Source organism: Mangifera indica, chromosome 1 (assembly GCF_011075055.1).
Source record: "Mangifera indica cultivar Alphonso chromosome 1, CATAS_Mindica_2.1, whole genome shotgun sequence".
NCBI classification, from domain to species: Eukaryota; Viridiplantae; Streptophyta; class Magnoliopsida; order Sapindales; family Anacardiaceae; genus Mangifera; species Mangifera indica.
Window position 1 is genome coordinate 740,507 of NC_058137.1, and position 14,917 is coordinate 755,423.

General features: G+C 31.1%; 2 protein-coding genes across 3 annotated transcripts; one reads left to right on the forward strand and one right to left on the reverse strand.

Annotated features, from left to right (window-relative positions):
- The first annotated feature begins 216 nt into the window (after positions 1-216).
- LOC123223678 (uncharacterized protein At4g19900-like) lies at positions 217-1,512 on the forward strand. The gene has a single exon (XM_044646985.1). The coding sequence runs from the start codon at positions 307-309 to the stop codon at positions 1,510-1,512; it is 1,206 nt and encodes a 401-aa protein (XP_044502920.1). The 5' UTR covers positions 217-306.
- Positions 1,513-6,258: 4,746 nt separating this feature from the next.
- Positions 6,259-9,612, reverse strand: LOC123209413 (glycosyl hydrolase 5 family protein-like). Of its 2 annotated transcripts, XM_044627483.1 has the most exons (5): positions 9,438-9,611; positions 9,009-9,354; positions 7,528-7,775; positions 6,902-7,422; positions 6,259-6,817 (listed from the first exon to the last, which is right to left on the reverse strand). In XM_044627483.1, exons 2-5 carry the CDS (start codon positions 9,180-9,182, stop codon positions 6,393-6,395), a joined length of 1,368 nt encoding a protein of 455 aa, XP_044483418.1. In that variant the 5' UTR covers positions 9,183-9,354; positions 9,438-9,611; the 3' UTR covers positions 6,259-6,392. The 2 variants fall into 2 exon arrangements, with proteins under 2 accessions (XP_044483418.1, XP_044483412.1); XM_044627477.1 differs by having other exon boundaries at positions 9,009-9,612.
- Between the last annotated feature and the right edge of the window lie 5,305 nt (positions 9,613-14,917).

Consider the following 14,917-nt stretch of genomic DNA (forward strand, 5'->3'; position numbering starts at 1 on the left):
TTTTGATATTGATTAAAAAAGAATAATCAGCAATCCGTATATCTTCCCAACTCCCATTATATACATTAATATTGATATCTCCACTTACATTATAAAAATGAGTCATTTTACGAAATCCTTGACTTTTTCATTTTTACGTACTCAACAGTCGGCTTAATACATTACAAAAAAAGCGTGAATCCGAATCCTTCCTTGTCCTCAACAGGCTCTTTTTTTAAGTTTAAATGTGGACGGACACAGCATGCATAAACAGAAGCTTCTGAAAATCCCTTACTGCATAGATAAAGCTCTTAAGTTGTCACAAAAATGTTGAGCCAAAATATTAAAACACCCCTCTTCTTTGCTGTCTCATTTTCAGCCATCGCTTGTCTCATCTACACAAGCAGCCTGGTCTCCAGTGGCGCCCTCATTACTAATCTCTGTGTACACTCCGCAGAGAAATTAGTATTGCAGGAGATGAGTGAAGAAAAAGAAGACAGTGAAGCTCCTGATCTTCTTATTGCTCCTTCCGAATTGACGATGCCAAAAAGAATAGCTTGGTTCCGGGGAAAACTTCCGGATCTTGATGTTCTTAAATCAAACGATTTCGGTCAGAAATTTCACGGCCGGGTTCTGGAATTCTTTGATAAAAATTGTACTAATCAGTTCTTCATGATTTGGTTTTCACCAGCACGTAAATTTGGACCGAGAGAGTTCTTGACGGTAGAGAGTCTGATGAAGGCCAATCCGCAGGCATGCTTGATGATTTTATCAAGAACTCTAGACTCGCGGCGTGGCCATAAAATCTTGAAACCTCTGCTTGATCGTGGACTTAAAATTGTTGCAGTTACACCGGATGTGCCTTTTTTATTGAAGAATACACCAGCTGAAGCTTGGCTTGAAGAATTGAAAAGTGGCAACAAGGACCCTGGAAAGTATCCATTATACAATAATCTTTCTAATCTCATCAGGCTTGCCATTTTATACAGGTACGGAGGTGTTTACTTGGACACAGATTTCATTGTTCTGAGAAACTTCACAAGGTTGAGAAATGCAGTTGGGGTGCAAGTTATAGATCCGAAGACTGAAAAATGGAGCTCAGTGAATAATGCTTTAATGATCTTTGACATTTCACATCCGATTTTAGTCGAATTCTTGAGGGAATTCGCCACAACTTTTGATGGAAACATGTGGGGTCACAATGGTCCGTACATGCTTTCCAGGGTTATTAAGAGACTGAACGTTGGAGGTGCAAACAAAAATCCTTATAACATTACAATTTTACCGAGAAAGGCATTTTATCCGGTGGATTGGTTTCAGATGCCCAAACTGTATAAGAAACCGACGACAGAGCAAGAATCAGAACGGGCGGAAAAAACGGTGGCTGAGCTTAACAGGGACAGCTATGCGCTACACCTATGGAACAGGGTAACAAGGGGATTAGTTATTGAAGAGGGAAGTGTTATACAAAGAATAATTGCATCTCACTGTTTAATATGCCGAGACACGTATAATCCTTCCATAGCTATCTAATTTTGAAGTAATATTATATGGATCCAATTTAGAATATGTAGTTGATAGATGATTTATAATTATGTGATTAAATTTCAATTATATAAACATATATCATTTAAATATCTAATTTAAAGCTTTCTTAAGAAAAATTGGAACATCATATAAAAAATTAATAAATCTATCCGTATTTATTGTGAATACACAAATTGATATATATTTAATGTGTATTATTATATGATTGAGTGATTCTAAATTAAAAATAAAATATACTTAATTACGTGATCACACATATACGTATGTATATATTTGTGTATTTAAAATAAGTATACATAGTATCGCTCATAAAAAATTGTCATGCAATCACTTGAAAATTCTACAACTTCCTCACTTTTGGCAAATACATTTTTGACCCCTAATTGTCTAACTAATAATACTATGTGTACTAATTTTAAGTTTTCAATTAAATATCTAAATAATATGTTATTATATGATTGAATATTATGTTTTAATTAATTTAAAATTATTTAATTATTCGATCACATATTTATATATCAAATTGAATATTCAAAACTATATACATATAATATTACTTTTGCGTGACATTTAAAGGTTAGTCATCCTTTTGTTTAGAAAAACGTCAATGGAGCTGTCAAGAGTTTAGTTTTCTACTTTTGTGCAACTATTTATTCGGTTTCCAAAGGCAATCTTTTGTTATGGAATAAAACTATAGGTAAGTACAGGTGGCAAAAATTTACTAATACCAAATAAGATGACAATTTATAATTAGGTGATGTAATAGTTTATTTTTTATCTCACTTTAAAATTACTTAATTAAATACTATCAAATAAGTTTGTATGAATAAATTTATACAATTTGTTTGTATAACAGTATTACTCGTTATCATATCTATATTATTTCATAATATATCTTACTCTAGTAATATATTCTTTATTATTGATAATATCACATTTGGCCTATTAAATAAATAAATATTTTTAAAATATTTATTCCCTAAATGACATATTGGATAAAACAAAGATAATCTAATTACTACACTTTTTAGGTATAAAAAAGGCCAAAAGACTAATTTTCATCCAAAGTTTACTAATTTACCAAATTTTCACTCTTTAATTATAAAAATCTTATTTATCCACTTATGGACGGTTAAAGTTAACAAAATTCTAACGTCTTGAAATTTTTTCTCATTTTTCTCCTCTTAAACTTTAAAACCTAACAATTTTTCTCTAGGTTAAGTTTTAAAAAACAATATTTTCCCTACTATGGTTTAGTTTTCAATTTCCAATGACATCTTCGATAGCCTCTCCCTCCCAATGCTTCTTCTTCCTCTGACGGTGTCTCTCTCATCATCTCTCTTTCCTCTTGTTAGTCATTCAAATTGGAAAGATAAGGGATCTTGTTTTTATCTAGAAAGATTATTTGTTTTCCCAAGCGAGTGATGCATGGTTGTCATAGAAAGAAGAGACGTTGAGACAAACCACCAAAGGAAGAGGAATCGTTGAGAGGGAGAGAAATTGTCAGAGATGATGCCAAAAGAAGTGGTTGAATATTGAATTTAAACCCTAGAGGGAAAAATGATTTTTTAAAATTTGGCTTAGGAAAAAAAATATTATTTTTCTAAGGTTTAGGAAGAAAAAAAAAAGATCAAATTTTAATTTATGTTTAATATAATAAATAAAATAATGATTTTATCTTTAAACTAATAAACTTAACTATCTATAGATGGGTAAATAAGATTTTTAAAATTAAAGAATGAGAATTTAGAAAAATAGTATTCTTTGGATGAAATTAGCCCTTTAACCTATTAAAATACTATCATTATAATTTTAATTAAAAGGTGTATGATTGGGAAAATTTTGTTTTTCAAAACTTAAAAAAAAGAAAATTTGTCTAATCATCTAAATTGTCAGTTGGTTATAAGGAGAGTAGTTACAACCATATTAATGTATAATTTATTCACATCGGATATGGGTTGGGAAAAATAAGGTATTAATAAGAAGAAACTTTTACCGTGTTAAAATCATAAGTAAATCACCAATCACATAAAAAATAAGGTATGTAATGTGGTTTGATATAATCTGTTGACCCCCTTACAAAGTGTTCAAAACCAATTTAACATTATTTTGAATCAAACTGAATTTCTGATTCAGAAAAAAAATTATAAATTGATATTAAATTGATTTAAAGATTAAATGATTCTAAACCAAATTGAAAAAATTAGTTGTCTAAATTGAGTTTTTGATTAACCAGTTTTCAATCAAATTTCAAAGAGACATTCTATTTTATTATTCTTTTTTTTTCCAAAAATAAAAAACGAAGTCAAACTGTACGAGAAAACCAAAAATTATATCAACCCACAATCCTCAACATTACTCATCATTTGATTTCTCCTATTTGACTATAGTTTTGTCCTTTTTTTTGGATTTAAGGTTTATCATGTAAATCATCTGTGTGTTATAATTGTTCCGTTGTGGAAACGTAAATGAAATTAAGAACGTAATGCCATTCTAATCATGTTTAAATGTTCACTCTACGTATCATTATTTTTTTTACAAGAAAATTATGTATAGAAATAATAATATAATATTATATAATTTAATAATTTTAAATTAGAGATAAAATAATATCTAATAATATAATTATATGTAATTATTTGTGTTTAAATTTAGATTTATTGATTATATACATAATATTATTATTATTATTTTTTTATGCAAGCAACGAAAAAGAGGTTCGTGTGGATTTATTTCTTGTAGTTTACTTCCCTTTGTGAGAAAACTTAAAAAAAGAGCTTCAAAATTTTATGAAATTTTTGGACAAATCTAACAGTGAGATGCAAATAATCTTATCTATAACACTTCTCTCTTCAATCGCTAATCACTTTGAGACTTGGTTTTTACGGTGTGTATAATTTTATTCAAATCATAAAACTAGGTTAAAGCTTAAAAATTACGGTTTGATTTATTTTGGTTTGTAAAATAATTTGATTTAGGATGATAAATTTTTAAAAATAATTTTTAATTTGGATTACAATTTAAACAATTTTTAAACCGAATCAAATGGTAATCAATATTTTTTAAAAATACATATATATAACTATATTTAATATAATTTTTCTATAAGCAATTATGTGTACAACATGTTTTTTCATATTTATTTTATGATTTTTTTTACATGTATATTGTATATATATTTCATATTTATTTTATCTATTTATATTATGTTTAAAAAACTAGAATTTAATTAATTTTATTGAATAATATATATTAAAAAATAAATGATTTTAATAGGTTCAAATTATAATCCAAATTAGATCAAACTGAATTTTTCAATTTGATTTGCTTTGATTTGGAAATTTTTAAAATCGTTTTTTTCAGTTTACTCTGAAAAAAATTTCAATTGCACCAACTAAACCGTGCACCATAGAAATCAAATCTATATCAAAAACTTAATTTTACGTCTTGTGTATTGAATATCATATCATATGATACAATTTTTAAAAAACAAAATATTGATAAAATAATGAAAAAATATGATAGACATGTCATCGTTTTGAAAAATATTATGAACACTTACAAAAATTTAAAATTTCTCATATACACGGAATATTAATTAAAATAGGCAAAAAAATTTCCGCTTAAACCTTTTTAGGCAAACGCACAGTAGTTTTATTTTTATAAGCAAATTTTTTTGTAACTCCAAAAATACCCTCCCAGCCCTGTATACGTAGGCGTTGGAAGGAAAACTTGAGTGCGTGAGTGCGTGCGTGGTGCGCGTAGTGCGCGCGGTGCGTGAGCAGTGCGCACACCCTGATTAATATATATAAACAAAGTGCGAGGGTGCGCGCGCAGTGCATGCAGTGCGCGCACCCTTTCTTTTAAATATATATATATATATATATATATTAAATAATATAAAAAATATAATAAATAAAAATATATATATATTAAATATTATAATATTTAATATAATATATATAAATAATAATAATAATAATTTTTAAATATATATTATATTATTATATATATTTATTATATTATAATATTATAATATAATAAATATATATAATAATATAATATTTTATATATATATATATAAAATATATGCACAGTGTACAATGCGTGCACTGCATACGCACTGTACACTGTGCACAGTGCGAGCACTGCACACACACCCACGCACTCCGCACGCACCCACACACTCAAACCTTCCTTCCAGTGCCTACGTATACAGGGCTGGGAGGGTATTCTTGGAGTTACAAAAAAATTTGCTTATAAAAGTAAAACTACTGTACGTTTGCCTAAAAAGGTTTAAACAGAAATTTTTTTGCCTATTTTAATTAATATCCCCATATACACCGCTATAATATCATCATTTTCTTTAAAAATGTATAAATTCGTATCAGTAATATATATCGTATCGTACGATATGTATATTATATCATATTAATTATGATATACCTTATGATACGTATCGTTTTTCATCTGTATTTTATTATATTATAAAATATGTATCTATATTATAAGATATTAATAACTATATTGGGCACACCCATACTTGGTTCTATAATGTATGACAATGACATAGCTCTCCCTGCCCAACCAACCTGCCGCCTCTTCAGCCCATTTCAATTCTTCTTCCGTCACTGGCCTTTTATACAGCCTTGAAATATTTTCCCAATCTACTAGATAAAATGCCTTTATGGGAAAACACTAATAATATTGTACACCGATGAGCGTTGGAGGTACTCGAATTCTAATGTGCATCCGATTATCAAGAGACTGGACGTTGGAGGTACAAACCCAACTCCTTATAACATTAACAATTTTACCGATACATGCGTTTTATTTAGCGGATTGGCTTCAGATATCCGAGTTGTTCAATCTCTTGTGCTGTCGACAAGTTTGAACCACTGGCTTGCAGGATCACATGTTCCATTTGTATCCAAGCATTTACAGTTATTTATAACAAGGTTGCTGCTTGAGTCTAAATCCAAGCAAACAATTGTACCATCTTCTTCCGTAGATGACAGGTGCATCTTAGAATCTGCTATGATTTCCCATTTTGAATTTGAGTCTGTGCATCTTAGGCCGAGTGTTGCTGCCTTTCCCAACCCGTTGGATTGTAAGCAATAAGATGTCCCCTTTAGGTATAAATTCTTCAGGGACGTGTAATTCCATGCTCCTGTGTCGGCACAAGAACCCAACCTCATAGGATCAAACAATGATGTACTTTTCAGTACACAGAGACCTGTTAAAGGATGGAAAATCACTTTATGCAGAGTTCTTTCTAATAAATCTGGCCCTGCATGTTAAAACACACTAGTTCAGATATATGAAAAATTCATATATTTCTAATTTTTTTTTTCATAAATTTAGGTTATTCTACCTCTAGTGGGAGATTGAACAAATGATATTCTGTGTAAAAAGCTTGAATTCCTTACATCAGACCAGTTCCTATTTAAAATTCCATAACGCTCATTTGACCCAAGGACCCCTCCATTGAAATAATAACTTCCAACAAGAGTCCACAAGGCCCAGTCCAAGTCATGTTCAGCTAGCCAACCCAAAAAGCAGCTCAAAAACCTTTTTTCGTTCACATTATTTATCACTAAATCCACTCCCCACTCACTCACGAACAACGGCCACCCTTGGTCAAGCAAAAAGTCTGCTGACCGATTTATTCTATTCAGCACTTGACCGCATACTTTATTTGAATTACCATTTTCCCATTGCTTATTATCTGGAAAGCTATACCAGTGTACCTCGAATACTGTCTTCCCAGTAAACGTCAAATTCACTGGTTGATTGCGAATAAATGATAAGTCAGTGTCAAAAGATAACCCAGAGAGGATGACAAGAACATTTGGGTTTGCTGAATGCACTGCTTCAGCTCCTCTCTGCATGTATCTACCTTATAAATATACACAAGGAATTAGAGTTTTGATTATTAGAATATGGAGTAATTATATTAATTAAAACTTGTAATATGAGAAATGCAGATAATTAATGTACCTGTACCAATCTTTTACGTTCTGTTTAGGGCCTCTGAGTTCATTCCTCAGGCTCATGCCAATAACATTGGTAACTCCAGTAAATAGAGTAGCCATCCTCGTGAGACCTTTGATCCAGAGTTCTGGATCAAAATACTGATCGCCAAAGAATCCATTGCCATCTGAGTTACTGCAACACCAACCTGGTTTTGTTATGTGATTATCTAATATCACCATGACATTGTTGTCCCCAAGGTTGGATACCACTGCCTGAAAATATGCCAATAATAATGTTTCACTATACAAATAAATGTCTAACTTTTAAAGTAAAAAAGGAAAAATTTATGAGAATTTTGTTGAAGTGGCTTATATTAGCATAGTTAACGTCGACACTTTATTAGCTCTGTGTTTTTGTTTTTGAATAATGTTTCATTGATTTGTTAAATGATTAATAAGACATCATTGGCTGTTTCTACATGGCCCTTTTCCGTATTGTGTTGACTTATAGGCAATATTTAAAAAACAAACCCATAATCGATCTGATTGTTTTACTGTTTCATGGTTCAACCGATTCGAACAATTGATTTATTCCGAAGACAATTAAACAAGAGTAAAATTATTTTGCAACAGTAAACCTTTCAACCCAAGCAAGAAATAACAAATCAATTCCTGGATTTGCTTTTCCATTTTCTGAGTAAGCAAAATTATTAAATAAAACTTTATAAAGTGTACTCCGCGTTCAGCCAAACAATATGAGATCAATCAACAACCATTACAGAACTTCACACTGATAAAAGGCACAACATGAATGCATAACCAACAAATTTCATGAAATATATTCTCCACCACAATATGCATATTACTACAAGAGTCTCAACCTCACGTGCCCATCTATGATAAGTATTGTGCAACTAACTTTCCAAGATATTGTTCTGCTATAAACCAACTGGCTAGTCTACAAAATGTTCATGAGCAAACATGAATCGTCGAGAAGACAAGAAAAAAAAAAAAGGCCAAAAGACTTATTCCCTCCCACCCCAGGTTTAGTCTCCAAATATTCACCTTCTTATCACCACTGTCATCAACCACAACTTCATCCACTTCCTTCTTAGCTACTTCTTTACTATTAGCAGAAGCCAACGCTGACAACAGTGACAACAGTGACAGGTTCATTTTAAACCGCCGGAGCCTATACAAGATTACACAAACTAGATGCATTTCCACAACAAATTGTCAGATATATATTGCATGATCAAAATATTATTCCCACCGAAGACTGAAGAGGCGACTGAGAGGCCATTGGGAGATGACTCAGAGAAATCGTGAAGACAAGAGAAAAAAAAATGATAGAATATTTTTTAGGGCAGTAGGCTAATAGGCATATCCCATTCAATGCAAAAGCAGAGAAACTTGAAGTTCACAGGATATTTTTTATAGGACATCGACAAACATGCATACAAGTACGCGAAAAATTATTAACTAATAGTTGGTATTTAATCTCACCTGGAAAGCTTTAATGAGAGAAAGATCAATGATGGAGGGGTTGTTAATCTGAATACCAGCAATGTCTTCGTTTAAACCAAAATTCTGAAATGATTGTTTGACTGTGAGAGAGGCCAAAGTGTCATTGGTGGCCAAATAGATTGGCCACGTCAACCTAACACAGTTGAATCCCATAGCCAAAATTCGTTTCGAAATTTGGTCTAAAGGCTTCTTGCTGAGTCCCTCAGTCACAACTGGTTTAAGATGTGATGCCCAGTTTACACATGCTAATTTTACCCGCTGTCCGCTGCGGTTGTCCACGATCCATCTGGAGTTAGTGGAGAGAGGAACCCCCTCAGAACGGTTGCTGGAAAACAGCATGAAAAGAGTCATAAAAGAGAAGAGGGAGAAGGAAGAAGAATCCATGATGAAGAAGAAGAATAACTGTACGTGAAGTTGTAGATGAACGAAAGGAGATAATGAGCTGTAGATGAACGAAGAAAGGGTTATTGTATAAAGTGATTTATACAGAGGGAAGAAGAAGAAGGAGCTGTAGATGAAGATGAACGAAGAAAGAGAGGGAAGAAGAGGAAGGTGCAAGTGCAACCACCAAGTTTGGTATTATCTGAGCGCCCATGTGAATAAAGGAACAAAAATTCCTGTTTATGCCTTGATTCTTTTCTATTTTGGTAATTGCCTTGATTATTTTCATTCTATTCAACAGTAAAAAGCATCAATCCTTTTATACATTGATAATTGACACCTTGGAAAATCCATGTGATTACAAATCAAGATCCTTCAATACATTTTCAAAAAACACAAAAATAAGAAAAACTAACCCGTCCATCCTAAAGGACAGAGAAATGGCGAAGAGAATGTAGTGAGTAGTAAGTCTAAAAGGACAGAGGATGAAATGGCGAAGATAACAAAGTGAGTGGTAAGCCTCAACTCTGAAGGACAAGAAGAATGATCGAAAAAGGTGCGCCACCATATAATTTGCCCTTCCCCCATACTATACTATGTGTATCCTTTTTAAATTACTTATTGTAAATGCCTGGATTGATGATGAAGGACCTTGAAGTTGAAGTTGCCTGTGGATTCGCCCATGTGGCAGAAATTCTTAATGAAAAAAGAAAAAGGCCAAAACACTATGTCCCACCCAAGGTTTGGTGCAAACTAACTTTCCCACCTTATAACTTTCAAAAATCTAAATACTCATCCTTCTGTGAAATTTTATTATTACTGTTAGGGGTAAAATTGTTAGTTAATAAAAATATTTTAAAAACTATAAATACATCACATTTTACCCCACCAAATTTAAAAACTAATATTTTACCCCACTAGGATTAAAAATAACAATTTCACCACACTTTTTCCCACCCAAGGTTTGAAAAATCAAAATTTCCTCTTAGGGTTTTTGCAACAGCAGCCAGCAACTGGAGACGATGGCTACGGTGACATTCTCCCTCCCTCCCTACTTCTCTGTCAACCACCGTCTATTTTTTACTATCATCAATTGTCACTGACCAACGTATAAAGAGACCAAGATCTGGGTCTCTTTGTCACACTGTCGTGCTACGAAGAGACCCAGATCTTTTCGTCACATGATGACTCAACGAAGAGATCGAGATCTCTTTGTCGCTCAATGAAGAGACTTAGATCTGGGTCTCTTCGTGTGTTGACTAGTTATAGTCAATGATGGTCGAAAAATAAACGGTGACTAAGAGAGAAACTAAGAGGGAGTGAGAATGTCGTCGTTGCCATCATCTCCAGCTATCGACAATTGCTATAAAAACTTTAAGAAAAAATATTGATCTTTTAAACCTTCGATGGGAGAAAGTGGGTTAAAATTGTTAATTTTTAAATCTAGTGAGATAAAATATGATAAATTTATAGTTTTAAAAATATTTTTATTAAATAATAATTTTATTTCTAGGAGTAATAATAAAATTTAATAAAAAGATAGATATTTAGATTTTAAATTTTTTTCATATGGCAAAGCAGTTGCACCAAACCTTGGGTGGGGAATAGTCGTTTGGCCACAAAAAAAAAAAAAGGGAACTTTACAGTTTTCTTGCATAAATTGCTGCAGTTTGTCTGCGGCATTGTTTAATTTGTGGTTGCTTTTAGGGCTGGAATGATCCAAACGGCTCGAAACTCGAAAATTGGTTTTACTTAATTCAATTAGGTTTAAATTTATTTGAGTTAAAAAATTTTGTTTGTTTATTCAATGAGATTTGAATTTAAGTTAAAAAATTTTGTTTGTTTTTAAATCTAATCAAATTTGAGATAAAAAGTGTTTAACTCAACTTAGTTCTAATTAATTATTTAAATTTGTTCCTCAATTATATTCAAATTTGTAGTTTTGATTAGTTTGAATTAACAATTCGAATTCATAATTCTATTAAACTTGAATTTACGGTTTGAATACTGGTTTTAAATATTTTTTTGATAAAACGAAATCATTTTATCAATAAATCACAAACTCAAGTCATGAATCTAAATCATAAATTTAAATTATCAATTAGAACTATAAATGAATTGAACCACAAATTCAAACAATTGATTTAAGTTATAAAATCAAGTTGAGCCATTTTTTTTTTTAAATCAAATTCAAATTACCTTTAATTTTGACTCTATAAATTTGAATCAAATTATATTTTATTTAAATTAAACTTAAAAAAAATATATTTAAACTAGATCCAATTATATTTTATTCAAATCCGTAGTTGCTTTTGCACCGCCTCTCTAATATTTCAAAAGTACCTACTAGAATTTTGACGATGTTGAGATGCCGTAGATGGTCATGTGCAGCTGCTGCTGTAATGAATGGCAAATTTCCTCAATTGACAAAAAGAGACGAGTTTAAATGAATGAATGTAGAATCTTTTTTTCCTTTTTCTAATTTGTCGCTCATTCATTCGTATTTTGTGGGCAACTGCTGTGAAAAGTAACAAGTATGATGCGAAGATTAGACAAGGAGGGAAACAGCTTTCTTTATTTCGCCAACCCCATAAATCACTTTTGATTTTCATTGCCCTATAAGACAAAAAATTGCCGCATCGGCATCTAATAATTCAAATGTTTGAATAGATGTTGCATAAGATTCACGGATAATTTTATTTAATTTTGGATGATTTGATAAAGTCATGGTTTTTTTAATTTTTTTCAAAAGACTTATTCCCACCTAAAGTTTAATTCATTCACAAAATCTTTTCCATTAACTTTAGATAATCTAGATAACAAATCATCGATCAATATATTCAAAATATATCATCATGAATAACTTTTGTATAACTATCTTATCCTTTGGTAAGAGATTTTAGTTTCCGATATTTATTAATATTTATCCAAGATCTTGGATCCAAACCGTCTTCATTATCGTTGTTTTTACATATGAATAATGTATGATCAAACCGACTTATTACATATGATATGATTAGTCTTGTATTTACACACAATATGAAAAACATGCATTTATACTGAATCCAACTGTGACATCTCAAGTCTAAGGATTAATAGTACATTACTATGATCCTACAACAACGCATCAGTCGCATATTAAATGTCCATGTGATTTATTATAATTGATCATGTTTGAAAAATAGTATTCTAACGATTAATCCATATTAATACTCTAATGATATGACTTTCATATTACCCACGTTAATATCATATCATGATATTCAACAGAAAATATTCAATATGTCTACTATACAATGTCATTGCCCAATTGACATCAAATACGTAAGACACACTTTGATGATTTGATCTTCTGAATATCTATATCATCTAAATACTTCATATACGCATAATTTCTTTAATAAAAAAATAAATTAACAAATGAAAATTGAAGTAGAATATGAATGTAAAAAAAAAAAAACCCTATTTCTTTTATTACATACAAATTATTATAAAATTAAATACTTTAAAACCAACAACACGATTAATTCCTAGGGCATAACTTGCAGTTACATGAATGTTGTTTTATTTTTCATTCGAAATTACTCACTCATTTGATAACACGGATCAAATATATACTTATTTATGTACTTAAAATACATACACATCATTTTTAATGCAATGAATATTCAATATTTTGCATGAAGTAGTGCCCAGGTTGAGTTTTTCTTTCTTTTCTTTCAGTATCTTGAGGATGCTATATCGTTCGGAGAAATCTAAATGGAACAGAGAATATAATGCCTTCTAATCACATTTAAACAGTCTTTTTATTTCAAGCAACAAAATAGAGATTCATGCTGATTTATTTCTTGTAGTTTACTTCCATTGGTGGGAGGACTGGAAAAAGAGCTTCAAAATTTATGAGATTTTTTGACAAATCAAACACTGAGATGCAAATAATCTATCTATGACAGATAAGAAAACTTTTTTCTTTTTGTTTGTTTTCTACATATTGATGTTCACGGAAAAGAGTTTTTGATGTTACCTTTACTAGCTTAATAAATCTTCTTAGGCCCCACCCAAAATTTAAAAAAAATAAAAATTTATCTTATTTTCTCCCTAAACCTTAAAAACTAATAATTTCTCTCATGCTTAAGTTTTAAAAATCACATTTCTCCCCCTAAGTTTCATTTTTAACCTATTTTTCTCCAACGACCTCCCTCCAGTTGTGACCTTTCTTCTCCACTGTCGACCTTCATCTAATCGTGACTCCCTTTGTCGTCTTTGTTGTCGACATCTGCATCTTTGTCAACGATGAAGACAACATCTTCATCTGAGGTGAAGATGGTAGAGAGAGACATGACCAGAGAGAAGTCAACGATAGAGAAAAGAGGTCATGATCGGATTCCGATTGTTAAAGAAGCATAGGTTGAAATGAAACCCTAAGGGGCAAATGTAATTTTTCAAAACTTAATTCTAATGAGAAATTGTTAGTTTTCTAAATCAAAAGAATATGAGTTAAAATTTTATTATTTTTAATTTATTACTGGTAAAATGAGGATTTTACCTTTAGAACTAACTTATTCAGTTAATTTTGACAACTCATGGATAAATATTTGGGCTTTTGAAAGATAATGGGTGCGAATTTGGGAAAAAAGTAAACTTAAGGTGGAAATAAGTGCTTTGGCCATCTTCTTATAAAGTCCTAGTAATGTGCACAAAAAAACCGATTCCACTTAGCAAGAAATCGCGGACCACATCTTCAAAGGGATTTTGGCTATGGAATTCAATTGTGTGAGGTTCACATGACCAATCTATTTGGTCACCAATGATTCTTTGGCCACCAATGACTCTTCACCTGCTATCCGTTTCGGTCTCGAGTTGGTAGAGAGAAAAAAAACCATCAACGGGCTTAGAATGTTTGATGGAAAATATTATTAAAAAGTCATAAAAGAGAAGAGGAAGAAGGAAAGGAACCTCCCCCAAGTTTGTGTTGTTTTAACTCTGATTGATATGATGATTTGATCTAATGATTGAACTTAGGCGTCTCAATTTTCTGAACCTGAAATATTTTGAGCAGATTTAAGTTGTTAGGTCCCGATGGAAGCAATTATTTGGGTAGTTCAGAAGGCCGAGTTGGTGGAAGTGATGAAGATGTTGTCTGATTGGCTAATCAACTAATTTAAGTGTATACTCTCTATGTCCTATAATCTTGTTTAATTGACCAGAATCACACAATTATATTGATGAGCATTGGGTTAGGCTTTTAATTGTGTAATTCTAGTTAATAAATTAATTAAAATAGGTACGAAATTTTTTGCCTAAACTTTTTGATAAACGCTGAGTGATTTTACTTTTTTAAACAAATTTAATTTTTATTTCAATAATATCATTTACCTTATTATTTCATATTATGAGTGATTTTACAATTTCCTATATATTTATAAAATTCCTGTTAGGAAAGACATTACTAATATTTCTTGTATAGATAAAATTTCGTTTAAAAAAATACAAACTCAAACTTTACA